General features: G+C 49.9%; 2 protein-coding genes across 4 annotated transcripts in view; one reads left to right on the top strand and one right to left on the bottom strand.

The window, feature by feature from the left end:
- Nucleotides 1–936: 936 nt before the first annotated feature.
- Nucleotides 937–27,604, bottom strand: part of LOC146420441 (C-type lectin domain family 2 member B-like) — a 54,129-nt gene continuing 27,461 nt past the window's right edge. Inside the window, exons 2-3 of one of the 3 annotated variants that reach the window (XR_014849143.1) lie at nt 1,564–1,664; nt 937–1,472 (exon numbers count right to left, since the gene is read on the bottom strand). Coding sequence is in view for 1 of the 3 variants with exons in the window: in XM_085048272.1 (XP_084904398.1) it covers nt 27,338–27,383 (46 nt within the window). In the remaining 2 variants the exon portion in view is untranslated. Of the gene's footprint in view, nt 1,473–1,563; nt 1,665–27,202; nt 27,384–27,604 lie in introns of those variants that run through there. The other 2 variants (XR_014849142.1, XM_085048272.1) reach the window with 2 other exon arrangements.
- Nucleotides 4,403–17,814, top strand: LOC146420443 (class I histocompatibility antigen, F10 alpha chain-like). Its single transcript, XM_085048271.1, has 8 exons — nt 4,403–4,533; nt 14,580–14,843; nt 15,767–16,042; nt 16,419–16,691; nt 16,784–16,882; nt 16,980–17,015; nt 17,135–17,167; nt 17,514–17,814. The coding sequence occupies exons 1-8, from the start codon at nt 4,458–4,460 to the stop codon at nt 17,525–17,527; spliced, it is 1,071 nt and encodes a 356-aa protein (XP_084904397.1). The 5' UTR covers nt 4,403–4,457; the 3' UTR covers nt 17,528–17,814.

Genomic DNA, 27,604 nt, shown 5'->3' with positions numbered 1-27,604 from the left:
GAGCTAGATAGAGCCTGGCAGAGGAGCAAAGCGGCTCAGGGATGGCGAAACAGCGATTAATTAACCATTCATTACCCTGACAAATTGCTCCTAATTAGCGGGTAGCAGAAGTGAGGCCCCAGGGCGCTGAGTCAGCTCCACAGAACATTTTGGGTCTTTTTTCAGATACCTCTGGCTTTTCATCACTCAATTCTCCCCACTTCATTTATTCTATGGTATTTCATCAATTCCCACCTCTCAGAGATCACAGAGATCTCCTGCTCTTTTATTTTCACCATCTTAGGGCAGCGAGGGTGGCTTTTGTCTGGCAGCACCTCCTGCCACAACTCCCTGTCCTTTCCCCCACAGGAACAAACCCCAAATCCCCATTTTCCTTTCCCCCACAGGAACAAACCCCAAATCCCCATTTCCTTCTCCTGGAGACAATTTCGTACCTCCCTGATGTCACTGAAACTGCAGGAAAAACAAAAACCCTCCAACAACATTTTTAATGTTAGAGAGTCAAGGCATTACTTTATTATCTGGCCAGGATGTAGTTCTGGTCAGGATGTACCACAGAAATCATCTCATCCACACACAGCCCGGCTGTGCAGAGAGAATCATTCCATGACACATGGATTTTTTAAATATTTAAATATTTTATACAGTACAAAGACATAGAAAAGCATTGGCTCAGTGTTCATTGCTCCAAAGCTGAGCAAACCCTCAGTATTCAGTTTCCCATTGGATCTGAATCTCCTCATCTCTGATGGTAATCAGATTTTTCATTCTTCAATTTCTTCCCTGTCAGTGCTTTCCTGCCCAGATGTCTTCACCCCTACTGGAGGTGAATGTTTGTAGATATGTTGAGTTTATCAGACCTCACCTGGCAGAACAATGCCCTGGAAAGAAACCTAAAGTTCCTATTTTTGGGGTAAAGACAAACTTTGACTAAAGTTATACAAAATATTTAAACTGCCACATTTTCCAGCAATCCTTTCAAGTGGCACTGAGGTGACCCTGAGATCAGCCACTGAGGTGTTTGTGACATCAGGCACTGAGGTGACATTATAAAGTGGCACTGAGGTGACCATATAAAGTGGCACTGAGGTGACCATATAAAGTGGCACTGAGGTGACCCAGAGATGAGGCACTGAGGTGCTCCTGAGAGTCAGCACAAGGCAGATGCTGCAGCTGAGGAAGGACATCCTTGTGCTGGAGGAAGAGGCGAAGAACTGGAGCTGCCAAGTGTGCAGAAGGTGCTCTGCCCATGTCCTGTTACAGGTGACGTTGGGCTCTGCTGCACACGTAGTTCATGTCACTCGAGCAGATCTCACTCCTGAGGATGTTCTCAGCAAGAGATCTTTTCTCCATCCCATTACAGGTGAGTTTGGGGTCTGCTGCAGATATACTGCATGTCACTTGAGCAGGGCTGTCCCCCCAGATAATTCTCAGCCAGGTGCACACAGTCTGCATTGCCCTGGAGCTTGACCCTGCAGGAAAAAGCAGAGACATTGCTGGAACCTCAGGGAGACACCTTGTGCCCCTGTGCCCCCAGGCCCTGCCTGTGCCCCCAGGACACACAAGGAGTTGAAGTTGCTGCCATCCACCCACTGCAGCCGCTGGCCCTGTCTGTGCAGCCCGAGCCAGTAATCGTCGTTCTTGCTGAAATGGAACAGGAACTCCTGGCAAGGAGAGAGGAGCAGATAATGGGAGCTGCAGCCCTGGCCCAGGAGCTCCCCAGGCTCCCCTCAGCCACCCCAAACCCCTCACTCACCATTTCCCAGTCCTCGAGCACAGCCAGGGAGGCCACGAGCCTGGAGCACCGAGCCTTAGCCTGATCCCAGGTGAGACGATCCCTCGAGAGGAAGTAGCAGATCCCGTTGTACCCAACCCAGCCATGGGGACAGGCCAGCAGCAGAGGAGTGCCAGATGTAACCGGAGGGTCAGTTTGTCTTCTCCCTGCAGAGCGAACAGAAGGTCTGAGGATTCTCCCCTCACGGAGCAGCCCGAGCTCCCATTGGCTGATTTTCCCGCTCAAACTCACTGCCCCACCGATTGGCTGATTCAGCCGTCACTCCTCGTTCTCGCGCGCTGATTGGTCAGAGCGGGGCTGAGGGACGATCCCGGCCGTGAGGGAGCAGTGAGCCCGCAGTGCCCCGAGGGGTTGGGCTGAGGCTGCTGTTCCTCCTTACCTGACACAGCAGCCAAGGACACCGCCAGAGCCACAGCCAGGAGCAGGAGCAGAGTCAGCACAGCCAGGGTGAGCACGGGATGGGATCTGATCCACTCAACAGGAGCTGGAAAGAGCCGCAGGCCGTGAGCATGGAGCTGTCCTGAGCAGGCCCAGCCCTCACATCTCCCACCCAACGCCCAGGGAGCACAGCAGGGACCCTCAGCCCGTGTGCCACTCACTGAGCTGGCAGCACGAACAGGGACAAGGGACACAGGTGTGGGGACAGCCAGGGCAGGAGAAGTGCCCAGGGCCAGGGCTGTCAGTCCAGCAGAGCACCAGGCCTCTTGCAGAGCCCTGGACACAGCCACACCCTGCCAGCCCTGGGCTGACACTGTCCATTGTCCCCTCCCTACAGGCCACAGCGCTGGCCCTGCACTCACCCAGATATTTTCTGAGGGTGTTTCTGTGTGTGACTCCCATTGCTGATCCATCCTGGCACTTCTCTCCAATCCCATCCCTGGGCTGCGATTCACTCTGCCCCAACAGAGAAGCAGCTTCTCCCTGCCTGTGCCCAGCAGGATCTGGCAGCTGAGGCAGCTCTGTCCCCCTGGTTGCTGATCCATCCTGGGCACCCAGGGCATCCTCGGGAATCTCAACAGCGGCTCTGTACATGATGAGAGGCCCCGGCTGGTGCTGGATCTGGAAGGCACTGCCAGCTCAGTCCTGCCCTGTCTCTGCTCCCCGGCAGCTCCTGGGGACACAAACACAGTGTCAGAGAGCTCCGGGCCCAGCTCGGCCCTGCAGCCCCAACCCCTCTGGCTGTGCAGCTCCGGGCTGGGACAGGCAGGGACAGTTAGGGACAGGCAGGGACAGTTAGGGACAGCGCCCGGGAGCTGCCGAGTGTGGGAACAGGGCAGCTGCGGATCGGGCTCAGCCTGCCGGGGGGACAAGAAAAGAACCAGCAGCCCTGAGGGGCTCAGCATTGTCCCCTGCATGCCCTGCCCTGAGGGTCGCAGCCCAGAGACAGCGAGCGGAGGCAGCACCCGGTCGGTATATGTTTGAGACAAGAGGCAGAGCCTGGCAGGGAATGTGCGACCGAGACGATGGGACGGGATCCGCGGAATGCCCCAAGCTGCTCTTTCTCCTCCAGAGCGCTTGGCTTGGCAGAAACACTCAAGTTCATCCCAACCCATGCCAGCCCTGGGCACGGACATGTCCCGCTGCACCAGGGGCGCCCAGACCAGTGCCGCATGGCCGGGAACAGTCCCGGGGATGGGACTGTGATGTGCTGTTCTGTTCTGCGCTCTTCTGTTCTGTGATGTGATGTTCTGTTCTGTGCTACCGACAGCAAGCGGGACGAGCCAGCGCTGCTCCTGCACCGCCTCCTGCCGAGGCAGCAGCGGCAAGGAGACCGCGGGCAGCCGCTCCCTCAGCGGCCTCAGGCCAGCGGCAACACGGCGCCACAGCCAGGGAGGGAGGGAGGGAGACGGGAGAAGGAAGCCGCCACAGCCCCCCTGCCGCCCCCTCCATCCCCTCCATCCGCCCGCAGCGAGCCCCGAGCCCCGGCACAAGCCAGCGCGGCTCCCACCTGCGCTGGGACAGCCTCTCCGAGCTCCGCCGCCGCCTCCCCGGGCTCCGCCCGCTGCCGCCGCTCCCGGGCCGCACACACGCTCCCACCATGGCGCCGCTGCTGCCCCACTAAAGCCCTGCCTGCCTGCCTGGGGGCGACACCGGCGCCGGCCTTGTCCCCGCTCGCTGACACCGAGCAGCAATCGCGCTGGGACAATTCCGAGTGACAGCACAGCCAGCCAAGGGCAGCGAGGCGCGGGCTCTGCACACACACGGAGTCACCTCCCTTTCCCGGAACTTGGGCATTTCTCGGAACCTTCGGCTGAGCAGCAGCTCTGGCGCTGTGCCGGCCCGGGCAGGAGGACAAAGAATCGCTGCTGCCCTCAACCGCCGGGAGCTCGGTGTGACCTGGAGCTGAAGGTGCTGTGAACTGGGGCTGAGGCCGGGATGGAGCAGGGACTCCCCTGCAGCCCCGGCAGGAGCCCAGGCCGGAACAGCGAGGATCCAGTGGGATCCACATGAATTCTCTGATTTCCCCTTTCCCTCCCCGCCCTGCCCTCTCTCGGTCTCAACCTGCGAGTTCCGGATCTGCCCGGCGACCGGTGACGTCACTATCAGGCCGGGCTCCCATTGGCGAGCAGGAAATAGCTGCGCCAATGGCGGGGCAGGAGGCTGTGCTGGGGCGGGGCCAGGGCAGTGGGCGGGGCCAGGCGGGTCGCAGCGGAGCAGCGCGATGGCTCCAGCGCTGGGGCTGGGGGTGCTCTTGGGGCTCCTGGGGCTCCTGGGGGCCCCGGGGGGAGCGACGAGAGGTGAGTGGGACCCCCGGGACCCCCTGAACCGCAATTCCTGAGCACCGGGACCCCTGAACTTCCATTTCCGGCCACCGGGAACTCCCTAAACCTCCTTTCCCGGGCACGGGAACCCCCTGAACCCCCATTTTCCGTACGGTAACCTCCCTCCATTCCCTTCCCCAGCACCGGGACCCCCCTGACCCCCATTCCTGGGCACAGGGACCCCCCTAAACGTTCATTTCCGGCGACCGGGACCTCCCTGTACCTCCTTATCCGGCCCTGGGACCCCCTGCACCCCATTCCCGGCCATCTCGCCTTTCCCAGACCCCAGCCCTTCCCTTTACATCGACATTTGGACCCCCCAGATCCCCCAAATTTCCGTGTGCTCTCAGTTCTCCACTCCCGGCACTTTCTGAAAGGGGGTCCCAGGGTGTCCTGGATCGTCCCAGGGTGTCCCAAGTGGTTGTTGTTATCAATTTAGCCTCATTATCCAATCAGAGACGTAGATCCAATTAAAAAAATTTATTAATTAAAAGCAAGCGGATATCAGTCAAGTCAGCGCTGGACGGGCAGAGATTCAAGCATATCTCTATGCACCGCGCCTCGGGCCTGCAGAGGACTGAATTTTATAACCCTTTAGTACCCCACTCCCCCCGTATGTCTTGATTGGCGTCTCTTCATGAATCCTTGATTGGCTGTTGAGACGTCTTGGGCTGGTGTGCTCTGCGTTGGGTGATGGTTACTGGGCCTCCTGGGATGGTCTCTCCGTGGGGGTTGCACAGGGGGAGGTTTTTATGGACCCCTGAACCACATTCCTTTTGTATCTGCCTCATAGGGGCTGCACAGGGGGAGGTTTTTTATGGCCCCTGAGCCAAATTCCTTTGTATCTGCCTCATGGGGGTTGGGCAGGGTTCCTAACAAGATTCGTTTTTATAACAGCAAAAAAAAAGAAAGAAAGAAAAAAGAAAAATAAAAGGAAAGGCAATTTTAAGACTTATCACCTTTTTCAAACAGTTCGTGAACTAAACTGATTGTAATTTATTACAATCCCCCCTCTCTCATGTTCATTTAGTTCACGAATTTGTCTGGATGATAATCTAGGCTCTGACAGTGATGACTAACTTGTTTATAAGTCATCTTCATCTTCGAGAGCCGAATCTTCATTAACTGGAATGTCCTCATACTGTATTGTAATAGGCAATAGATGTGCTGCTTCTAAACGGTTTTTAACAAGTGTAATTAAACGATTAAAAATGCAAGGTCCAAACGTTAGGGCTAGGATTAACATAATTAGGGGTCCAGCAATAGTGGATAGTAAGGTTGTTAACCAGGGAAAAGATTGGAACCAATTTTCATACCATGCTTGTGTGGCCTCTCTTTCTCGTTTACACTTTTCTAGTCCTTTTCGTAGCTCTGCCATTGCATCTCGGGCTACTCCAGTATGGTCAGCATACACACAGCATTCTTCATTTAGAGCTACACACAATCCACCCTCATGTGCGAACAAAACCTCTAAACCCCTTCCGTGTTGTAATACAACTTCAGACAGAGATCTTAGAGAACTTTCTAACGCAGTAATAGAACTTTCGATTTTTACAAGGTCCTCATCAACTGCTGTTCTTAGTGCGGAAAACTCTTTTCCTTGTTGTACGAGGGAAGCTATACCAGTGCTAGCTCCAGTAGCTCCCAATGTTAATAAAGTGGCAATGGTTATAGCTGTGATCGGCTCTCTTTTTATTATAGGGTGTTCTGGTATCATGTGATGATCCAGCACATATTCATTAGAGTGGTAAGTAAGTCGGGGAATAATCATGACTTGAATGCAATGATCCGTGGTTTTAAAAGCATTCGAGGGTATGCATGGGGTGACTCCAACACTGGCACAAACCCAATGTGCATTTTTTTGCGGGTAACAACCATTTAGCTGGTTGTTGATTGTTAGGATTTTCCACAATTTTACTGCACAGGCTTTGTTTTTCTTGTGGCACTCGACCGATGCAGGTGCCAGTTCCAGTTACTTGTGCTAAGGTGATTCCAGTTCTTATATTTAAATCACTTCTCCATTTACACTGGGTAGGATTGCTGTCATTGGTTTTAGTCTCTCTTCCATCAATAGCAATAGCTTCATAAAAGGGTGGTTTAGAGCTATAACAAAGCCAGCAATGTTCTGTTAAGTTAGGATTAGTAGCATTTAAAGCATAGTAGCTATTTTTTACTAATTTCCATAGATTATCTGAATCTGTGATGTTAGTTTCTGGTAGCATATTCCGTGGATTGATTGCTGTGTTTGGACTTATAGGTTGTGGGTCTGGAAGGACTATTTCTTTTTTATGTAAAAGAGGCCTTTCGGATCGTGACTGAGACCATTTCCCGGTTCGTTAATGGGATTATTGCTTGGAATCCAAAGTCTAAACTCCCATTTTTTTCCAATTATCCACCCTGGATCATCGGGTTGTTCCACATGTATATCTGCAAATTGACAAGGAACTCCCTTCTGTTCTTCTAAACCACTCCTGGCATATGGATCATAGGCAGAAGGTCCCTTGTTATATCTAGGTGGTTTGCACCCGTATGGTCCCCACCAGACTGTGATAAATTGATCTTTTCCGGCTCTTGGAGAATAAACTGAGTTTATAGTTTCACATCTGTACCATGCACAGTACGAATTTTGTTTGACACACCAAATCTGGCCCCTCTTAGTGTCTGCTGGATTTGGATTAGGGCACATGTAAAAGGCTCTTGGTCCCACCCATCCTTTTGCTCGTGCTTCTGGGTTTTCACAGGGTGAGTAATCAACCATGTCACACGAGGTGACGGTGAAAACTGTGGGTTTGTATTACAGTAGATTTGTCTAACCTGCCTAGTGTCCACTTAAATGGTTGGTGTGGGTGGTGTGAGAGTGTCAAAGCTGCATTGCTACATGGCATGGAACAGGCTATTATCAGTAACACATAATATATTTGCAAGGCTTGAGTGGAGGATCTCACTGCCTTTGATATTTTAAACAATGTCAGATTATTCTCCAATTTGATTGGCAAATACCCCGGTTCACTCCGTTTCGTGAAAAGGAAGTTCAGAGTCTTATTTCCAGGTTGCATTCTCACATTTGGTTTCTCACTTCTGCTTCGCCTGTCGACTGGGTTGCTTCCAGCCACAGGGGTATCTATCTTCTCAGCAGCAAGGATACACCTCTGTGAAGCACCTGTGCCGCTGCTTCCAGCGGTTCTGGTAACTAATCCAGTTTGTGTGTTTGACTGCTCCTTTCGAGCAGGGTAAGTGCCCAAGTTTGACTCTGCATTCGCTCTTAACAAGCTCGGCCACCATGGGTCTGGGTTTATCGGAGTGATAACAGTACAAGTCGGGGTGAATGCCATGGGCGAAGGTCTCCCACCATTCTTTAGACCCCTTTTCCAATCTGCCCATGATAGGTGCCAATTATAACATTTGCATTGTCTCAGCTCTTTCTGCTTTATAGCAAGGGAGACAAACCCCTGATGGGGGTCTCTCTTTTCTGCAATGGATCCACCACTTTTCATTACATACCTTGCAAACAAAGCACACAAAAGGATAACAATCACAATTAGTATCATAACATTTAACCACATAATCTTGTGCATATAGGCTAAGAGCATATCCAGATCTATAACTGTAAACAGGCTTCTTTAAATGAATGTTGACAAGATTCATGTGAGTTATAGGAAGCTTATTGCTTCTTAAGCCTTAGCTTTAAGTCCTCAGGCCGTTGCGATGGGATGATCTGCCACGTCGGGTCTCGGGTGAACTTCTTCACACGGCTGGCGTGAGTCCACCCTTTCTCAGCAGTTCGTATGGCAGACTCTGTGGTGAGTAAGACAACATAAGGTCCCTCCCATTGAGGGGTTAGTGTGGATTCTTTCCATGATTTTATTAGTACCTCGTCTCCCACTTGAAGTTTGTGTATCGGTATCCAGAGGGGAGGTCTTTGAACTACCAAGCCCTTTTGTCGTAGTTTTTCTCTCCGTTTAAACAACTGATTAATATAAGCTTGTAAATGAGCATCAGAGATTTTAGGATGATCTGCAGGGATTTCTGCATCAAAGGGCATTCCATACAACATTTCAAATGGAGACGCTCCTACATCTGAGCGAGGCTGTGTCCTGATGTTTAATAGAGCTAGCGGTAAGCACTTTACCCAGCTCATTTTTGTTTCAAGCATTAATTTAGTTAATTGTTTTTTTATTTCTCCATTCATACGCTCTACCCTCCCCGAACTTTGTGGGTGCCAAGGTGTGTGATGTTCCCAACGGATTCCCAGTGCATCTGCAACTAATTTAGATACTTTAGAGACAAAATGTGGTCCTCTGTCTGAGTCTATGACTTCAATTAGCCCATACCTGGGAATTATGTGTTCCAATAAAGTTTTAGTAACAGTTTGTGCCGTGGCTCTAGTTGCAGGAATGGCCTCCACAAAGTGGGTTAGGTGGTCTACGATAACAAGCAAGTGCTTATATCATCCCACTTGGGGTAAATCAGTAAAATCTACTTGCACATGTGAAAATGGACGATGAGCCAACTCCCTTCCCCCTGGGACTGCTTTTCTCAAATGCTGTTTGTTTACTCTTTGACAGGTTATACACCCCATAGTTATCTGTTTAGCTAGGTTGTACACCCCTAGACACATATATTTATTGGCAAAGTGGTCCACCAAGGCTTGTGTTCCCCAGTGTGTTTTCTCATGTAATTTCTTTAATACCCGAAGTGCCATGCTCTTGGGTAAGATCTCCCTCCCATCAGCCAGCATCCATTTCCCTTCTGAATTTTCAATTGCTCCCGTTTGTGTTAGTTTCTCTTTTTCTTTTATAGTAAATGTTAGTAATTTTGGCACAACATATTCTATGTCTCTACAGTAAGGGTTGTAGGCAAGTTTCTCATGATCTTCAGTATCTGTGTTACACGCATAGCAGTAGTTTCTGTAAGGATTGTAGCAGCTACACACAAATGCATCCATTGGGTCTGATTCCTTTAGACAGGAATAACAGGGTTCACTTTCGGGATCTTGTTTGCAGCTCTCACAACTTAACCGGGGATGTCTCCAGGGGTCACCAGGCTTACTCACAATTCTTATATTTAGTAAAGCTGCACGTTTGGCTTCCTGGTCGGCTATGTTATTACCCCGGATAGTTTTACTAATCCCCTTTTGGTGCCCTTTTATATGTACCACAGCCAATCGCTCTGGTTTCCTGGCTGTTTTTAGGATCTCTTTAATTAGCTGTTCATGGATTAGTTCTTTTCCCCGAGATGTAATCAAGCCTCTTTCTTCCCATATTTTTCCAAAGGTGTGTATTACCCCAAAAGCATATTTAGAATCCGTATAAATTGTTCCCTTACTGGAGCCCAGGATTTTTAATGCCTGCAGCAAGGCATATAACTCACAAGCCTGCGCTGACCAAGCAGGACTTAAGGGTCCTGACTGAAGTACTTCAAAGCCTTCACCAATCACTGCATAGCCTGATTTTCTCTTTCCTTCTACCACCCTGGCAGACCCATCTATATAGAGTTCTCTGCCCTCCCCAAGTGCTTCCTCTTCGAGGTCAGGCCTAATTTTTGCTTGTTCTTCTATAGTTCGAAGGCAATTATGTGTCAGTGGTTCTGTGGAGGGGGTTCCATATAGAAATTGTGCCGGATTTTGGAGAGATGTGGTTTCTAAAGTCAGTTTAGGTGATGCCACTAACATTCCTTCATACTTTAGTAACCTGGCATCAGTAATCCATTTGTCTGCTTTTTGGGCTAGAATCCCCCTTATGTCATGTGGTGAAAATACCCGGATCTCACTTCCAAAGGTGATTTTTATTGACTCCCCCACCATCAGAGCGGCTGCAGCTACTGTCTGTAAGCAAGTGGGCCACCCTTTACTCACTGGGTCCAATAGTTTAGACAGATAAGCCACAGGCTTTTTGCTCCCAGCCCAATCCTGAGTTAGCACCCCATACGCTGTGCCCTCATCTACATTTACAAACAGACAGAAAGGCCTTGTTAAATCTGGGAGGTTTAGCACAGGAGCATTAATTAATTCTTGTTTTAAAACTTGAAAAGCTTCATCATCTTGCTCTGTCCATTTTAGCAAGCCCTCATGAGTTAGCTTTTCGTATAGAAATTTTACTCTTTGGCTGTAATTCAAAATCCACTGCCTGTAATTTCTTTTCACATGCCCCGGTTTCTGACAATAAAAACACACAACTTTACTCATATCTCTTCCTTCCCTTCTCTGGGGGGGGTGAAACTCTCTCTCAGCCCGCAAGCTCTCAGACCGAAGAAGCTGACTTTCCTTTTCTTGCCTTCTTGCATTTCCTTGTTCACTCCTCACCACTGCGGCCATCACTCTGGCTTGCCTTTTATAACTTTCCTCTTCCCTTCTCACATACACTTTCTGTGCCTCCCTTAACAATTCATCTAACCCTCTCTCTTGCCAATTTTCTAACTTCTCCAATTTTCTCCGAATGTCAGGCCATCCCTTTGACACAAACTGCACTTTTAAAAGGGTTTGGCCTGCCGGATTATCAGGATCTATTCCAGAATATAATTGCAAGTTTTTCCTTAGCCTTTCCAACCAGGTGGTTGGATCCTCATCCTTCCTTTGATTCTCATTAAAGGCTTTGTGCATATTTTGCCCTCTAGGCACAGCCTCCTTTATTCCTTGAATTATAATAGCTCTCAAGTCCTGCATGTTAGCCCGATCTTGTGGGTTTTGATTGTCCCAACTGGGCCTTTGCAAAGGCCACTTTATATCACCCATGGGACCCTGTGGGTGCTGGTTTTCCCAAATACGCATGCCTGCGATTCGGATCATGCATCTCTCTTCTATGGTGAAAAGTATCCCCAAAATTGATTGTAACTCATCCCATGTATAGAGACTATGACCTAGGAATTGATCCACTCGCTCTGCTACCCCAAGTGGATCTTCTAAAAGATGCCCCATATCTTTTTTAAATTCACGGACATCCATGGAGTTCAGAGGAACTTCTACATACCCTATGCCCGGTACCTGGCCACGCCCCTCTTGGTTTACCATCCCCATAGCCACTTCCCTTAGAGGGTATAAATTTTGAGCTCTGCTCTGGGTAGTCGGACCCTGCAGAGTGTTGACCTCATACTCAGATAAGGGACTTTCCCGTTTCCCAGGAGACGATGGCTCAGCACCTCCCCCCGGAGTCAGGCTGTCTCCCTCTCCTCGGGCTGACGGAGCTATACCCCCCTTTTCCTGATGTAACAAAGCCGCACCTCCCCCCTCCCGCTGTGGTGGGGGAGTTCCTCCCGCCTCCCGCTGTGGTGGAGCTGCAGGAGGTGGTGCGTATGGTGGGGGTGTATAAACAAGTTTCTTTCTTTTGTCTTTTCTTTGGAGCACAAACACTCCCACCCCCCTCTCGTAAGGGAGCCAAAGAGCCGCATAGTCGCTCTCCTCTGGGTTAAATGGTCTTTTGCTGTTAACCCAGAGATTTAGGGCTTGACATAGAGATTCCTCGTCGGATCCAAAGACGGGCCAATATAAGGAGTCTGCCCTAATCTGTCTTCCTCCCCAAATTGCTACACAATAGTTAATCATTTTATTTTTACTCTTCCCCTGGGTCCGGGGATCATCAGCCCAATATTTCAGCTGTATGCCTAACGGACTGAAAGGGGGAATCCCTGGGAGTCTCCCATTTTTTTCTTCATGGAGGCAGAAGGCTTGCTGTCCCTCTGTCCCATCTTCCGGAGTGCCCTCACACGCACCAACAACACAACACTCGCTTTCTCTCGGTCGTGACCTGACCCCTCGCGGGGAACAGGAACTGCACTACTGGAGAGTCCCAATCACTTCGTCCGCATATGGACGTCTCACACGCTGCACTCCGGGAAAACCACCCCAACCACCCACGCCGTGTGTGTCTCTGTATCTCAACCGATACTCACACTCCGCTGTCCGGCGTCTTGTGGCTTCTGTGCACGGAATTTCAGGGGCCTTGAACCCTTGGCTGATATCCGAAATTTGGGTTCGTCGGTTAGGGGTGCCAGTGGAGTGTCCCCTCCAGGCCGTCAAATCACGACGGGGCGCCTCCCTTTGGGGAACTCCAGAGGAATTTCCCTATCCGAGTCACGGCACCAAAATTTGTTATCAATTTAGCCTCATTATCCAATCAGAGACGTAGATCCAATTAAAAAAAATTTATTAATTAAAAGCAAGCGGATATCAGTCAAGTCAGCGCTGGACGGGCAGAGATTCAAGCATATCTCTATGCACCGCGCCTCGGGCCTGCAGAGGACTGAATTTTATAACCCTTTAGTACCCCACTCCCCCCGTATGTCTTGATTGGCGTCTCTTCATGAATCCTTGATTGGCTGTGGAGACGTCTTGGGCTGGTGTGCTCTGCGTTGGGTGATGGTTACTGGGCCTCCTGGGATGGTCTCTCCGTGGGGGTTGCACAGGGGGAGGTTTTTCTGGACCCCTGAACCACATTCCTTTTGTATCTGCCTCATAGGGGCTGCACAGGGGGAGGTTTTTTATGGCCCCTGAGCCAAATTCCTTTGTATCTGCCTCATGGGGGTTGGGCAGGGTTCCTAACAAGATTCGTTTTTATAACAGCAAAAAAAGAAAGAAAGAAAGAAAGAAAAAAAGAAAAATAAAAGGAAAGGCAATTTTAAGACTTATCACCTTTTTCAAACAGTTCGTGAACTAAACTGATTGTAATTTATTACAGTTGTCACAGGGTCTCAGGGTGTCACAGCGGCGATCAAGATGAATTCACTGGAATTCCCCTTTTCCCCCGCCCTCTCCTTCCCCACTCCGTCACTTTGGCGTCTCCCAAGCGGCGAAACCGAGATGTGCCCGGAGACAGCCTCGGCACCGGGACCCCCCTGAGCCTCCATTTCCGGGAACGGGACCCCCTGAACCCCCATTATTGGCCCTGTAACTCCCCTCCATACCCTTCCCCAGCACCGGGACCCCCTGAACCCCCTTATCTTGCACAGGGACCCCCCTGAACTGCCATTTCCCGGCAATGGAATCCACTTAACCCCATTTCCTGGTGTCAGCGATCCCTCGAATGTTCATTTCCGACCTTCGGGACCCCCTGCTCCCCCTTATCCAGCACCAAACCCCCCTGCACCCCCTTCCCGGGCATCCCGCATTTCCCAGACCCCAGCCCCGCCCTTTTCCTCGGCTTTTCGCCTCCCCAGGCCTCCCGAATTTCCGTGTCCCCCCAGTTCTCCTCTCCCAGCCTTTCCCAAAAGGTGCTCCAGGGGGTCCCAGGTGGCTCCCGGGGGTCTCAGAGGAGCCTCACGGGGGTCGCAGTGGGGATCCAGTGGGATCCAGGTGAATTCCCCTGGAATTCCCCTTTTCCCCTGTCCCCTCCCCCCGCACTCCCTCGGTCACTTTCTCTTTCCTGTCTCCCAAACTGCACCCCAGGATCCTCTCACCTTTCCCAGCCCCATCCCTCCTCTCCCAGTCCCTTCCTTGAACTCTGGACTCTTCCCAGCTCTCCCAGTTCCACTCCCTGACCCTTGGCTGCCTCCAGAGCTCACCAGGCTCTGCGTCCCCCCAGTTCTGCACCCCCTGTGCTTCCTGCAGGGGTCTGGGGGGTCCCTGGGGGGTCAAATGGGGTTCCAGGGGGATCCAGGGGAATTCCCAGGAAGTTTCCCCCTGAACTTCCATTCCGAGGCTCTGGGACTCCCCTGCACTCCCTTATCCTGCACCAATCCCCCCCTGCACCCCATTTCCCAACCATCCTGCTTTCCCCAGTCCCTGTTTTCCCCTGACCCTGAGAGCCCCTGGACCCCCTAAAATTCCGGCTTTTCCCAGCGCCCCTTTCCTGTGCATCAAGAATCTCCAGGACCCCTATTCCCAGCTCTCCCCATCTTGTGACCCCTCTTTCCTCGGCTCTAGGGACCCCTGGACCCCCTTTCCTTGGCACAGGAACTCTCTGGACTCCCCCATCCCTCCCTGCACCCCAAGCTCTTGGTCATGAGATCCCCAAACCCCTTCCCAGCTCTCCCATTCCCCCTTTCATTGAGCCATGACCCCCCAGACCCCCCAAATCTCTGTGTCCCCCCAGTTCTGCACTCCCTGCGTAACCTGGCTGTGGCAGTGTCAGAGCCCAGCCCGGGGATCCCACAGTTCATGATAATGGGGTATGTGGATGGAATTCCCATCACACGGTATGACAGCAAGAGAGGCCGGGATGAGCCACAGACACAGTGGATAAAGGATGGAGCTGAGCCGGGATATTGGGATAGGCAGACCCAGATTGCTGAGAGGACCCAGCATGTGTTTGCCATTGACCTGGAGACACTGCGGGAGAGATACAACCAGAGCGGGGGTGAGTGGGGGAGCTGGGGCTGGGATGGGATCTGTGGGGCTGGGATGGGAACTGTGGGGCTGAGATGGGAGCTGTGGGGTGAGATGGGGCAGGATGGGAGCTGTGGGGTGGGATGGGGCAGGATGGGGTCTGTGGGGCTGGGATGGGATGGGATCTGTGGGGCTAGAATGGGATGGGATGGGATCTGTGGTGTGGGCTGGGATCTGTGGGGCTGGGATGGATCTGTGGGGCTGGGATGGATCTGTGGGGCTGAGATGGGAATCTGTGGGGCGGGAATGGCATCTGTGGGGCTAGGATGGAATGGGATCTGTGGGGTGGGGTGGGATCTGTGGGGCTGGGATGGGAACTGTGGGGCTGGGATGGGAACTGTGGGGCTGGAATGGAATGGGATGGGATCTGTGGGGTGGAGTGGGATCTGTGGAGTGGAATGGCATCTGTGGGGCTGGGATGGGATGGGATCTGTGGGGCTGGGATGGGATCTATGGGGCTGGGATGGGATTTGTCGGGCTGAGATGGGATCTATGGGGCTGGAATGGGGACTGTGGGGCTGGAATGGGATGGGATGGAATGGGATCTGTGGGGCTGGGATGGGATCTGTGGGGCTGAGAGGGGATCTGTGGGGCTGGGATGGGATCTGTGGGGCTGGAATGGGAAGTGTGGGGCTGGGATAGATCTGTGGGGCTGAGATGGGATGGGATCTGTGGGGCAGGATGGGGTCTGTGGGGCTGGGATGGTATCTGTGGGGCTGGGATGGGATCTGTGGGGCTGGGATGGGATCTGTGGGGCTGAGATGGGATCTGTGGGGCTGGGATGGATCTGTGGGGCTCTGATGTGCCTCCATGGGGCTCCAAGGGGCTGGGATGGGATTTGTGGGGCTGGGACACAATTCCATGGGTCTCTGTGGGTACAATCCTCCCCCCCAGGTCTCCACACATGGCAGATGGTTTGTGGCTGTGACCTCATGTCTGATGAGACTATCCGTGGATCCTATCGGTATGGCTACGATGGGCGGGATTTCATCTCCTTCGAGTTGGGATCCAAGGGATTCGTGGCAGCTGACAATACTGCTGAGATCACCAGGAGGCGCTGGGAAGGTGAACTGAACGAGGTTGAGAATTGGACGAATTACCTGGAGCACGTCTGTGTGGAATGGCTTCGGAAATACGTCGGATATGGGCAGAAGGAGCTGGAGCGCAAAGGTGGGGCAGAATTCCTGGGGAGATTTGGGATTTAGGAATGGAGGAGTTGGGATCTGGGAATGGAGGATTTGGGAGCACCGTCATTCTTGTAGGAATTCCATGGGCACATCTCACCCCCATCCTGTCCCAGTGGGAATTCCATGGGCAGATCTCACCCCCATCCCATTCCTGTAGGAATTCCATGGGCAGATCTCACCCCCATCCCACTCCAGCAGGAATTCCATGGGCAGATCTCACCTCTATCCCATTCCTGTGGGAATTCCATGGGCAGATCTCACCCCCATCCTGTTCCTGTAGGAATTCCATGGGCACATCTCACCCCCATCCCGTTTCCATTGGAATTCCATGGATCCATCTCACCATTATCCCATTGCAGAACGCCCCGATGTCCATGTGTCTGGAAAAGAGGAATACGGGAAGCTGATCTTGTCCTGCCACGTGTATGGATTCTACCCCAGAGACATCACAGTCAACTGGATGAAGGGGGACGAAATCTGGGATCAGGAGACAGAGTGGGGTGGGATCGTTCCCAACAGCGACGGCACCTTCCACACCTGGGCCAGGATCGAGGCGCGGCCGGAGGAGCGGGAGCAGTACCGGTGCCGGGTGGAGCATCCCGGAACGCTGGAGCCTGGGATCTTCAGCTGGGGTGAGGCTGGGAATTGGGAATGTGGGAATAGGGAATTGGGAATTCCCAAATGGGGATTCCCCTCCTCCTCCTCACTGTTCTGCATTTCCCAGAGCCCAAATCCGGGAATCTCACCCTGATGATTGCTCTGTGCATCATCGCTGCTGTCCTTGTCGTTGGCATTGGATTCGGCGTCTGGAAGTTCCAATCCGGTAACCCACGGGATGGGGGTCGGGAAGGGCACGGATCCACCCGGCAGCGTTCCGGGAATCCCACACCATGGGTGCTGATCCCACTGTTTTTCCACAGGGAGGAAGCAGAACTCTGGGTACAGCCCACCAGCCGGTGAGTACCAGTGGTGGATCCAGCTCTGGATCCCCTCTGTGCAGATCCCAGGGTGGATCCTCGGGTTAATCCCAGAGTGTGATCCGTGCTGGAATCTCATGGATCTTCTCTTTCTGCAGGAACAGAAATGGGAACCAAGGGCTCTACTGCAGGTATGGAGCAGGATCAGAGTGGGATTCCTGAGGGGGATTGGGGCAGGATGGGTGGAGTGGGATCAGGGGGGGAGTCTGGAGCAGGATTTGATGGGATGGATGGATTGGGATTGGGGTGGGATGGATGGATTGGGATGGATAGAGCAAGATTGGTGTGGGATGGATGGATGGATGGATTGGGATTGGTGTGGGATGGATGGATCAGGATCAGGATCAGGTGGGATGGATGGAGTTGGATCAGGTGTGATTCCAGAGCAATTCCTGCTCTCCATGAGCTCCACAGTCAGGTCTATCTCGTGGGATGGGGACAGGGACAGGGTGACACTGTGACCCTCTCTCATCCCAGTACAAATCACCTGAGCCATCCCTGGAGCTGGAACCAGCCCCTTCTGTCTTCAGATTCAGCAGATTCAGCAAAGCTCATCCCACTGCTCCTACCCATGCTGCAGCTTTTCCCGATGGATCAACTTCCCATTTTCTGTGTTTGAAAGCTGAGAACCGCAATTATTCCAAATGCTTTAATTTTGGTATGAAATTATCCTGCTTTGGGCAATCAATCCTGCTTTGGGCAATAAATCCTGCTTGGGGCAATCAATCCTGCTTGGGGAAATAAATTCTGTTTGGGGCAATAAATTGTGGTTCCCTCCTCTGGTGTTCAGCAGTTCCTCTGTGGGTGCCAGGAATGGGAATGGGGACACTGGGGACCGGGATGGGGACGTTGGGAGCAGGTTGGGGACTCCAGGAATGGGAATGGAGACACCAGGATCAAGCTGGGGACACCAGAATCAAGATGGGGACACTGGGAGCAGGTTTGGGACACCAGGATCGAGCTGGGGACGCCAGGAGCAGGTTGGGGACACCAGGAGCAGGTGAACACTTGCCTCCCATGCCCAGCTCCATCCCCAGGATTCATTTCCTGCTCTGTGTCCCATGTCTGAGGTGTCCCCAGGAGGGGTTTGGCCACACTGGGCTCCTGGAGGGGCAGTGGGATGGGGGGAGGGGTCAGGCCAGGCCTCATTGTCCCCAGTGGTCCTTGAGTGTCCCAAAGTCCAGGTTTGGGATCTCAGAGAGCTTCCCTGACCATGACCATGACCATAACCATGACACGAGCACGAGATGGGCATGAGGTGAGAGTGACCATGAGATGACCAAAACACAACTGTGAGATGACCATGGGATGACCATGACTGTGACCATGACACAGCCACAACCCTGACCATGAGATGATTGGGACCAAGAGATGACCATGGGTTGGCCATGGCACAACCATGGCCTTGAGGTGACCATGACACAATCATGACCCTGAGATGGCCATTGCAATGAGATGACCATGAGCACAAGATGATGGTGATCAGGAAATGACCGTGACCATGACCATGAGATGTCCATGATGATGGCTGAGCTATGATGGTGAGATGAGCAAGATATGATTGTGGCCATGAGTTGACCATGAGATGCCCATGGCCATGAGAGGACTGTGACCATCAGGTGACCATGACACAGCCATGAGGTGATCAGAATCATGAGATGACTGTGATCATGAGAATGACCTGATTGTGATAACGAGATGACCATGAACATGAGAGGATGGTGTTGGAGGTTGGGGGCATTGGAATTTTTTCTCCATCCCTGTTACTAAGCAACAGATAGCTGGGTGATTAGAGACATCAACTCTTTTGTAAGGGACAAAAGGGTGTGCTGGGTGGGGCAAGGGAAGGAGGCAGCCGGCTGCTGGAACTGGCACTTGTTCATGGGACACCGGGAGGAAAGGGACTGCTCTTTGCTTCTGGCTGCAGCCGCAGGAAATGCAACTGTGCTCTCTCTTGTCCTCCTGGCTGGGTGAGCTTTGATTCAACCTCTTTCCCACTGGGAAGTGCACGTTTTCCTGGCTGCGTTTCTCGCAGCAGCTGCTGGGAGAGTCCGGCTGTCCCTGCCGCCCGCCCCGCTCTGCTGCACGAGACCGCGGCATCTGCCATGACTGCAGAGTCCCTGTCACCTCGCTGGCTAGCCCGGGAGAGAGCCAGCCCCTGCCCCTGCCGCCCCGCTTTGCTGCTCCGAGCTGCCTGCCTGCTCCTCAGCCCTCCGCCATGACCAGCTGTGTGAGGCCAACCTGACCCTGCGCCACAGCGCCACCTGCAGCCGCTCGGCAGTCATCGCACCTGCCCTGCCCGGCCGGGAGCTCAACAGCGCCCCTGCTGCTTGCAACCATAATTACACCACACGGGAAAAGGCTCAGCAGCTCAAAAAGTCATCTGCTATTGGTTTCTGGTTCTATTTGTGGTTATTATTATTATTGTTATTGCTTGTTTATAGGTACTAGTAAAGAACTGTTATTCCTTTTCCCATACCTTTGCCTGAAAGCCCTTGATTTCAGAATTAAAATAATTTGGAGGGAGGGAAATCACATTCTCTGTCCTAAGGGAGAGTTCAACCTCTCTTAGCAGACACTTGTCTTTCAAACCAAGACAGATTGTCATCAGAAAATGACCATGACTGTGAGTTGACCATGAGATGACCGTGAACATGACCATTTCATGACCATGATACAGTCATGAGGTGATCAAGATCGTGAGGTGACCATGAGATGACCACGATATGACCATGGCTGTGAGAGAATCATAACCATGAGGTGACTGTGAGATGACCATGAGATGACCACAACCATGACCATGGCCATTGTTGCGGTGGCCCTTAGGCAGATAAGCTTGGGTGACCAGCCGCATGGGTCAGTGACAGTGGATGAGAAATCCTGGGTGTGAGACCAAAGCCATCACTGATATGGTTAGGGCGACAGGCTTGTCACCACCCAGAGGACCCTGCGGCTGGAAGCATTAACATGCACCAAGCAGCAAGTCTATTGGCCCCATGCACTTCCCCACCTTTGTCCCATTTATGGTTTCTGTTCTAGAATGTTCCCCCCAGCATGGCACCCCATTGGTTTACAAGTTTTGTACCCTCCTTCGCTGTACAGTTATTGGTCTGTACCCCTGTCCTTCTCCCCTAGGACCTTCCCTGGTTGGCCCTTTGGGGCTGGCCACTCCCCTTTTCCCTTCCCTTTTAACCCTGTGCAGCCCTTTGTTCTGGGCTCTTGAGTCCCGGATTCCTGCCCCTCTGCTGCCCTCCGTGCTCCTTCCTTCTCCGCCACCCTCCATCGTTCGCCTGCTGATCCTTCAATAAACCCTTGGAATCCCAAGCTCAAGTGCCTACATCTTCTTTCACCTCTACCGCTTTCCCGTCGCGCTACCGTGCCCCGGGCGCCGCAGCTCACCAGCGTGCTTTGCTGCCGCGGCGTGCCCAGCGTGTCTCCAGCGCGGCCATCCGCCCTTCCGTGCCACTTCTCGGTGTTTGGTCGCTTTTCTGAGCGTGAAGCTGCAGGCCATGACCATTACAAGGAGATGACCATGAGCATGAGATGATGGTGATCAGGAAATGACCATAACTGTGCGATGGCCAGGAGATGACCGTGACCATGAGATGACCGTGACCATGAGATGACCATGGCTGTGATCATGATCATGACATAACCACAGCCATGACATGGCCAGGATATGACTGAGGCCATGAGTTAACTAGAAGACAACAGTGAGATGACCATGGCCATGCAATGACCATGACCATGACTATGACACAACCATGGCCATGAGATGACCATTACAATGAGTTAACGATGACTGTGAGATTACCATGAGCATGTGATGATTGTGACCAAGAGATGACCAAGAGATGATCACAACACACCATGGCCATGTGTGGTCATGATCATGAGGTGACCAAGAGATGACCATTCCAGTGAAATGACCATGAGTATGAGATGATGGTGATCAGGAAATGACCATGACTGTGCGATGGCCAGGAGATGACTGTGACCATGAGATGACCATGACCATGAGGATGACAAAACCACAGCCATGACATGACCAGGATATGATATGTGGCTCATATGTGGCCATGAGTTAACTATAAGACAATGATGAGATGACCATGACCATGCAATGGCCATGAGATCACCAAGAACATGAGAAGACCATAACTGTGCAATGACCATGAGATCACCAAGAACATGAGCTGACCATTACAATGAGTTAACCATGACACGTTGGAGCAAAAGGTACTGTTCACGCGACAGGCTGGTACATATGATTGCTTATTTGCTACTGTTCACGTGTCTATTCTAGCTTGCTGATTGGCTATAAGTTTCTAGGCACGATTTGCTTGCTTCAGCTAAAGTACTGAGTGTGTGATTTTTCCCTATCTTGCTTTATTTCCCCTATGTTAGTTACAATCCTGGCTCTCGTTCTTCTTTATCTCCTCAGAAGGACAGTCTTGGCTCTTGTCCCTCTCTGTCTCCTGGGAAGGACATTTCAGAGTTGGGAACAAAGGCTGGTTTGTGCATATACATTTCGCCTTGCACGTACACTTCGCTTATGTGGCCTTGCTGTGCAAGCCATTCTCCAACAACTCCCCTTTTTTCTTTTTGCACAAGCCAGGCTTGACTGACCATCTTTACTAGCATGCGCTGTAAGTACTGCACTATGCATGGCAAAATTGTTAAAAATAGCAAAACTACAATTAAAATGTGCACAGCTGATTGGATTAGGTCTTTGAACCATCCAGTAATTCCCCAGCTTTTCAGCCACCCGGCAAGCCCCAGGCCATCGGCTATTTGTAGCTGCCCTGGCAGGTGCTGCAGTTCGGCAAGTTGCTGGTGAATGGACTTTGAGTGATCAGAAAGGTTCATGCAGCACATTCCGTCAAATTCTTCACAGCCGTGGCCTTGGGCTAGTAAGAGAAAATCTATCACAGCTCTATTTTGTAGCGTGGCGTGTCTAACTGAATCAATGTCAAGCAACAACTCTGAAATGGCTTGAGAAGAGAGTTAGTTTGTTTAGCTAGCCAGCATCCTAATTTGTTCAGCTGAGCCAAGGCGCCAGCAGAAGCTACTCCTGGTGCAAAAAAGGAAGCAGCTATGATGGCTTCAGGGGACCAGAATTTGATGTTTGATTTACTGTCAGGGGAGAAAGCATGAGCCATTCGTTTGTTCGATGATGTTGTTGGTCATATTCAGTATCATCCAAGTGTTGGGGGTTAACAACGTCAATCTCCCTAGGGAACAGGGTCCACCTCGTAATCGGGAGGGAATGCTGGGCCATGCGTGGTCTCCACGAATTAAAAACATTCCTGCTGGTAACGACATAGGGTTATTTGTGGACACAGATAGCTTAGTAGAAGCATATTGACACCATGTACTGGCATCTCTGTATACTGTCAGACTAGAGTTTACGCTTGTTGCTGTACCGTTTACTTTGGCTTGCTTGCTTGTCCAATTAAAGGTCACGCAAGCATCCATTCGTACAGCACCTAATAGTTCTAGCTCTTGAGACTCGTTTGGGGCTATGGGAAGGGAAGGAACCCAGGCGTCCCAATTGTCTACTGTGCTGTTAAGATTTGTCTGATTGCAGGTATTGACGCTGGAAGGGCATGGCCAATTGTCTAAAGGGATGCCAACTAAGCAGGTAGAAAAGGGATTGCCTGGTGATGAGAGGGCGAGACAAATTTCATTTTGTTCTGTTAGGCTGGCCAGAGTGACCCATAGATTCGTTTTGGGCTGTGCTGGGGCCCATGCTGCAACAACAGAGGTTAGGCAAGCTATGCTCAGTGAATTCACATAATTACGTTAACAACACATCTAGAATCGTCAATACAGTAACAATAACTGTTCTAAAAAGCGGAATTACGTTTTTCCACACATAAAATTTTAGTGCAAATACTGCATTGTCTAATTGCTTGAGGGGTCATACTCCCCCTTTTTGTTTTTGGCAAGATGTGTTTCCTTCTATAAGATGAAAAATGACACAAAGGTGTAACAATACATGGAATGAAACAATAAGCTTATTTAAGAAAATACAACCTCAATTATTTAACTACTCTGCTATCTCCCAGGGACTGCAATTGCTGGGGAACCTCATTCCACAGGCAGGGCTTGGAGAACCTTTCCCGGGCAAGGATTCCAAGTTTACCTGGAAGAGGGTTCAGCTTTCACAAGTCCAAATCAGTGAGTCAAGGTGACTCGATCACATTTTTGGTGCAGAAACACCTGGGTTTGGTGGCATACTTCCCAACCAGCTAGGACCATGGCTTGGCCAGAGCCTAGGCCTTAACTGGGAGGGTTTCTCTAGAACATTCTACCAACAGGCTTCTATTAACAACAATTAGGAAAACTTTTTTAAAATGATACAGTTCTTGCAGATAACAACAGAAGGTAACGTGAAATATTCTAAAGCAGCTGGCATTATTATTTAACTTTAACTAAATAATCAATGGTACCATAAACAAATTATAACTGAAATTGTGCACATGCAGCATCATTTGAAATTTTCACTCATTCTTTTGTGCTATCTATGGGAGATAAAACTGCAAAGATTGTTATGAATAGTAGGATAAGCTAACAAATGCAGAACAATTGGATCCACAGAATTTTTAACGACAGCAAGGATCTTACAGACTGTGTGTTCACATGGCTAAATTTTCATCAGGAAGGTTTCCGTCTTAAGTCTTCATTTTATCTTCACAGTAGAAAACCTGTGGTCTTTAAATGAGCATAACGTAACAAAAATGAACTTGTCAAAACTTAAAGTTAACATCACTGAAAGTGAACAGAATTCAATCTTAATAGAACTTAACAGAACAAAAAATTACCAGAACTTAAAAATTAATAAATAGTAAATTGAGCAACACTTAAGAGACTTAACTATAATTGAACTCAAACTTAATGGAATTTAAAATTACCATTGCTTAAACTTAACTTGACTTAAACTTAACATAATGTACGTTTAATAAAACTTAAACTTATTTAACTTAACGGAACTTAGCTTCAATGGCACTTGAGAGGTAGTTTAAAATATTCACTATAACACAGCACAAAACGTCTCTAGGCAGAACGGAGTTTTCTGTGCTCTAGGTTATTTTTTGCTATTTATAGTAAATGTTTGTTTCTAAGTAATTGTGAGTCCACAGACATAAACACAGGACACAGGGGAGAAGACAGTAAAACTTCCTTTTGTTGGTTTCAGGTGCAGGTATTTATGTCTCAGGACTTCTTGGAGCTTTGCCTTCAATACAGAATAAAACTTCTGTTCTTCTGGAGGTCTTGGTTAGAATGTCATCTAGAGACTTAACTTACAAATTTAAAATGCTTAAGAAGTTAAATCAGCACTCAGTATGTTTGCTGTAGTACTGTCACACTCACATACACACAGACATTGGTTTTAGTTATACTTATGAATAATTAAAAAAAAAAAACATTTCCTTAAATTTAGTGAGGTAGTTACTTTGGATGCCTCTGCATCTTTTGAGCTTTAAATTTATGAAAGCTAGACTCAAACTTGAGAGTATTATTTTAAAAGTTTCAGATACAGCAGAGTTTAACTCATTTTGACTCTATCAGTACAAGAAAACTACTGAAGATTTATCATACAGCAATTAAACATAAATGAACAATATACAAAGAAGTAACTAGACTATAGATAAGACAGCAGCAACAGAGAACTTCAGAGGGTTAAATTTCTGCAGGATTAACTGGAAGGGTCAGAAAAGTGTGGTAAACACACGGTAATTCATTCGATGTTTTGACATCAGGCTGTAAAGTTAATTGCTACAGCCATATATTTTGTTCAGTTAATATTCACTTTACTGAATGTATCAGGGCTACCTGAATCTCTGCTGAGTAAGGATACAACACAGAACTTGTCTGTAAACTAAGATAAAGGCTGCTTGCAATTATATTTGTATTATTTGCCTCATACTGAGTAGTTTCAGGCATGCCAAGGTCAGAGCTGTAGCCTCAGATATCTTCTAAACACTTAGCTGGGCAAATGCCAAAGCAGCTTGGCGAGCTATTTCGCAGGCAGAAGAAAAGTTTTTTAAATTTTGGAAAGGTTTTAAAAAGAGAGAAATGGAGGTTTGTCCACAATAAGGCTACAAATAAGGCATTTTGTTGTGGTTTATGTACTAATTTTGTAGAGTTGAGATAAAATGCATTGGGAAAAATTAAACTGACTTGAACAGTTTATATCTGGCTAAGACTCTATGAACATCAGAGGTATACTTAAAATAAACACTTTTAGAACTGCTTCAGCAAGGAATTTAGCTCTTGTTCACGGTTTTATCAATCAAGGTGTTATCACTCATTAGGACAATTATTTTGCTACAAGGCTTTCTTATTCTGAAAAGCTGAAAACAAGTTTAAAAGACAACTCAGTTATACTAATTTAAAAAAAGCACTTTGAAAATACATTCACAAATCAACTTGTGAAGTCTTGACAGGGTTTTCCGGGGCACAGCTAGTGCTCGCCTGCTCCCCGGTCACCGGATGGTGTGGGGAGGCTGCGTGGGGGAAAGCGAAGAGGAAAACCAGCAGAGCTGGCCCTGCTCTTCTCTTTGGCCCTACGCCTAGCCAGGCAGCCCAAAGTGCCCGGGGGGGAAGGCACTTCACACACCCCAAGCGGGACTTGCTCCAGACTCATTGCTGTCTGGGGCGCAGGGGGCTGGAAAGCCCACTGCTGTAGTTGGGCTGCATTTATAGCTGGTCTTACATGCTGCAATATTTGTAGTGACCCTGAGGGGCTAGTCATTGGTTGTACTATTTTCTGGGCAATTGTGTTGTTTCCTTGCTGTTTCAATTGTTTCATCACTTGTTGCAATTGAGTTCTCAGTTCTTCTATAAGATTCTTGAGTTCTTTCTGGCTTTTGGTGGCTGTTTTTTGCAGAGTAATATTGTTTGCCAGCTCTGTTTCTTTTTCGTCAGAGCTGCTTTTTTCCTCACTGGGCAAGGGCTGTGTTTCTGGGATTGCTGCCCACGTGGGCAATTGAGGTGACGGAGGGCGGCATGGATGCTGGAGGCATGACTTCTGTGACTTCCGTGTTCTGTATTATTTGACTGGAGCTTGCAATCGGAGAAATTTCTGCACTTATCTCTGGATTCTGTCCTGTAGCAGACTCCCTTTTGAGCAGACCTCTCAGGTTAGATTTTTCATACCTTCTGTGTAATTCAGACAGTCGAGCTGGACTCTACTTTTTGCTTTTTCATCACTTGAAACTTTTCAAATAAAAAAGCTTTTGTTTCTTCCTTGGACTCTTTCAGCGGCAGAGGAGCAGAGGGGGTGTTATCTGTTGGAGGGCGGCCAGCAGGAACGGAGAAAGCCTGCACTGCTGCGGCAGCTACACGGGTCTCTGTCTTCATAGTTTTTAAAGTGTTGATTATAGAGCACCAAGTCGCTCTCCTAGCTGTTAGACCTTTTCTCCCCTTGTTCTGTATCATTTGGTCGAAAAAAAAAATCTCCAACCCCTTGCCATTCTGGCACAGCAAAAAGCAGAGGGGGTGAGCCAAAATAGTTTTTCTTCCTAGTGTAGGAAATAAGTTTATCTAAATTTTTCTCCTTCACTCCTTTCCCTCTATTATCAAGGATATTAAAGAGTAAATTTTGTGCTGCGGCAAGTTCTAAATCCATTGCACGCGACCCCCGCGCGGAGGAAGAGGTAGCGACCCTCCTCACCTGGCTTGGACTTTAATTCGGTTTTCAGCCGTTTCTTGGCTCGGATTTCAATTTGGTCTTCAGCCGTTTCTCCGCGTCTGCGACCTCCTCCCAGCTTCCACTGCTTGACCGATTCAATCTTCTTGCAGCTTCAGCTTTGGTGTACTCTGTCCCTGTCTTGGACCCCAAATGTCAGAGAGGTCACTGGGACATAGCACACACTCTCACAGAGATAATAGTGTTATTCCATTTATTTCTTCTAAGACAAGCATTATTATAGAAAACAGGTACAGATTCATGTGACAGACTGGCACTTATGATTGGCTGTCAGGTCTATGCATATAGTATCTTAGCTTTCTGATTTGCTGCAGTCTCTAGGCACGTTTCACTTGAATCAGCTACAGTTCTGCCAGCATAAGCTGAATTACTGTGCGACTCTCTATTTTGCTTATTTCCTCTACATTGGATACAATTCTAGCTCTCTTTTCCTTTCTATCTTCTGGGAAGAACATCTCAAAGTTATGAACAATAGCATCTTAGAGTTAGGAACAATAGCACCTTCAGAGTTTAGAACAATAGCTGGTTTGTGCATGCTGCATCTTCTTCTGCACGCACACCTCGCCAATATGGCCTCTTTCTATTAGCCATTTTCCAACACACACCCTGCATTGCCCAGGACACGAACCCTGCAGGGAGAAGCAAAGACAGCACTGGAACCACAGGGCCCTGCCTGTGCCCCCACGACTCACGAGGAGATGAAGCTGCTGCCATCCACCACTGCAGCCACTGGCCCTGTCTGTGCAGCCCGAGCCAGGAATTGTCATTCTCACTGAGGTGGAAGAGGAACTTCTGGCAAGGAGAGAAGAGCAAACAATGGGAGCTGCACCTCTGGCCCAGGAGCTCCCCA

This window comes from Lichenostomus cassidix, unplaced genomic scaffold (genome assembly GCF_008360975.1).
Source record: "Lichenostomus cassidix isolate B80296 unplaced genomic scaffold, HeHo_3.0 HiC_scaffold_748, whole genome shotgun sequence".
NCBI lineage: Eukaryota > Metazoa > Chordata > Aves > Passeriformes > Meliphagidae > Lichenostomus > Lichenostomus cassidix.
This window is presented reverse-complemented; position numbering and strand designations above follow the sequence as displayed.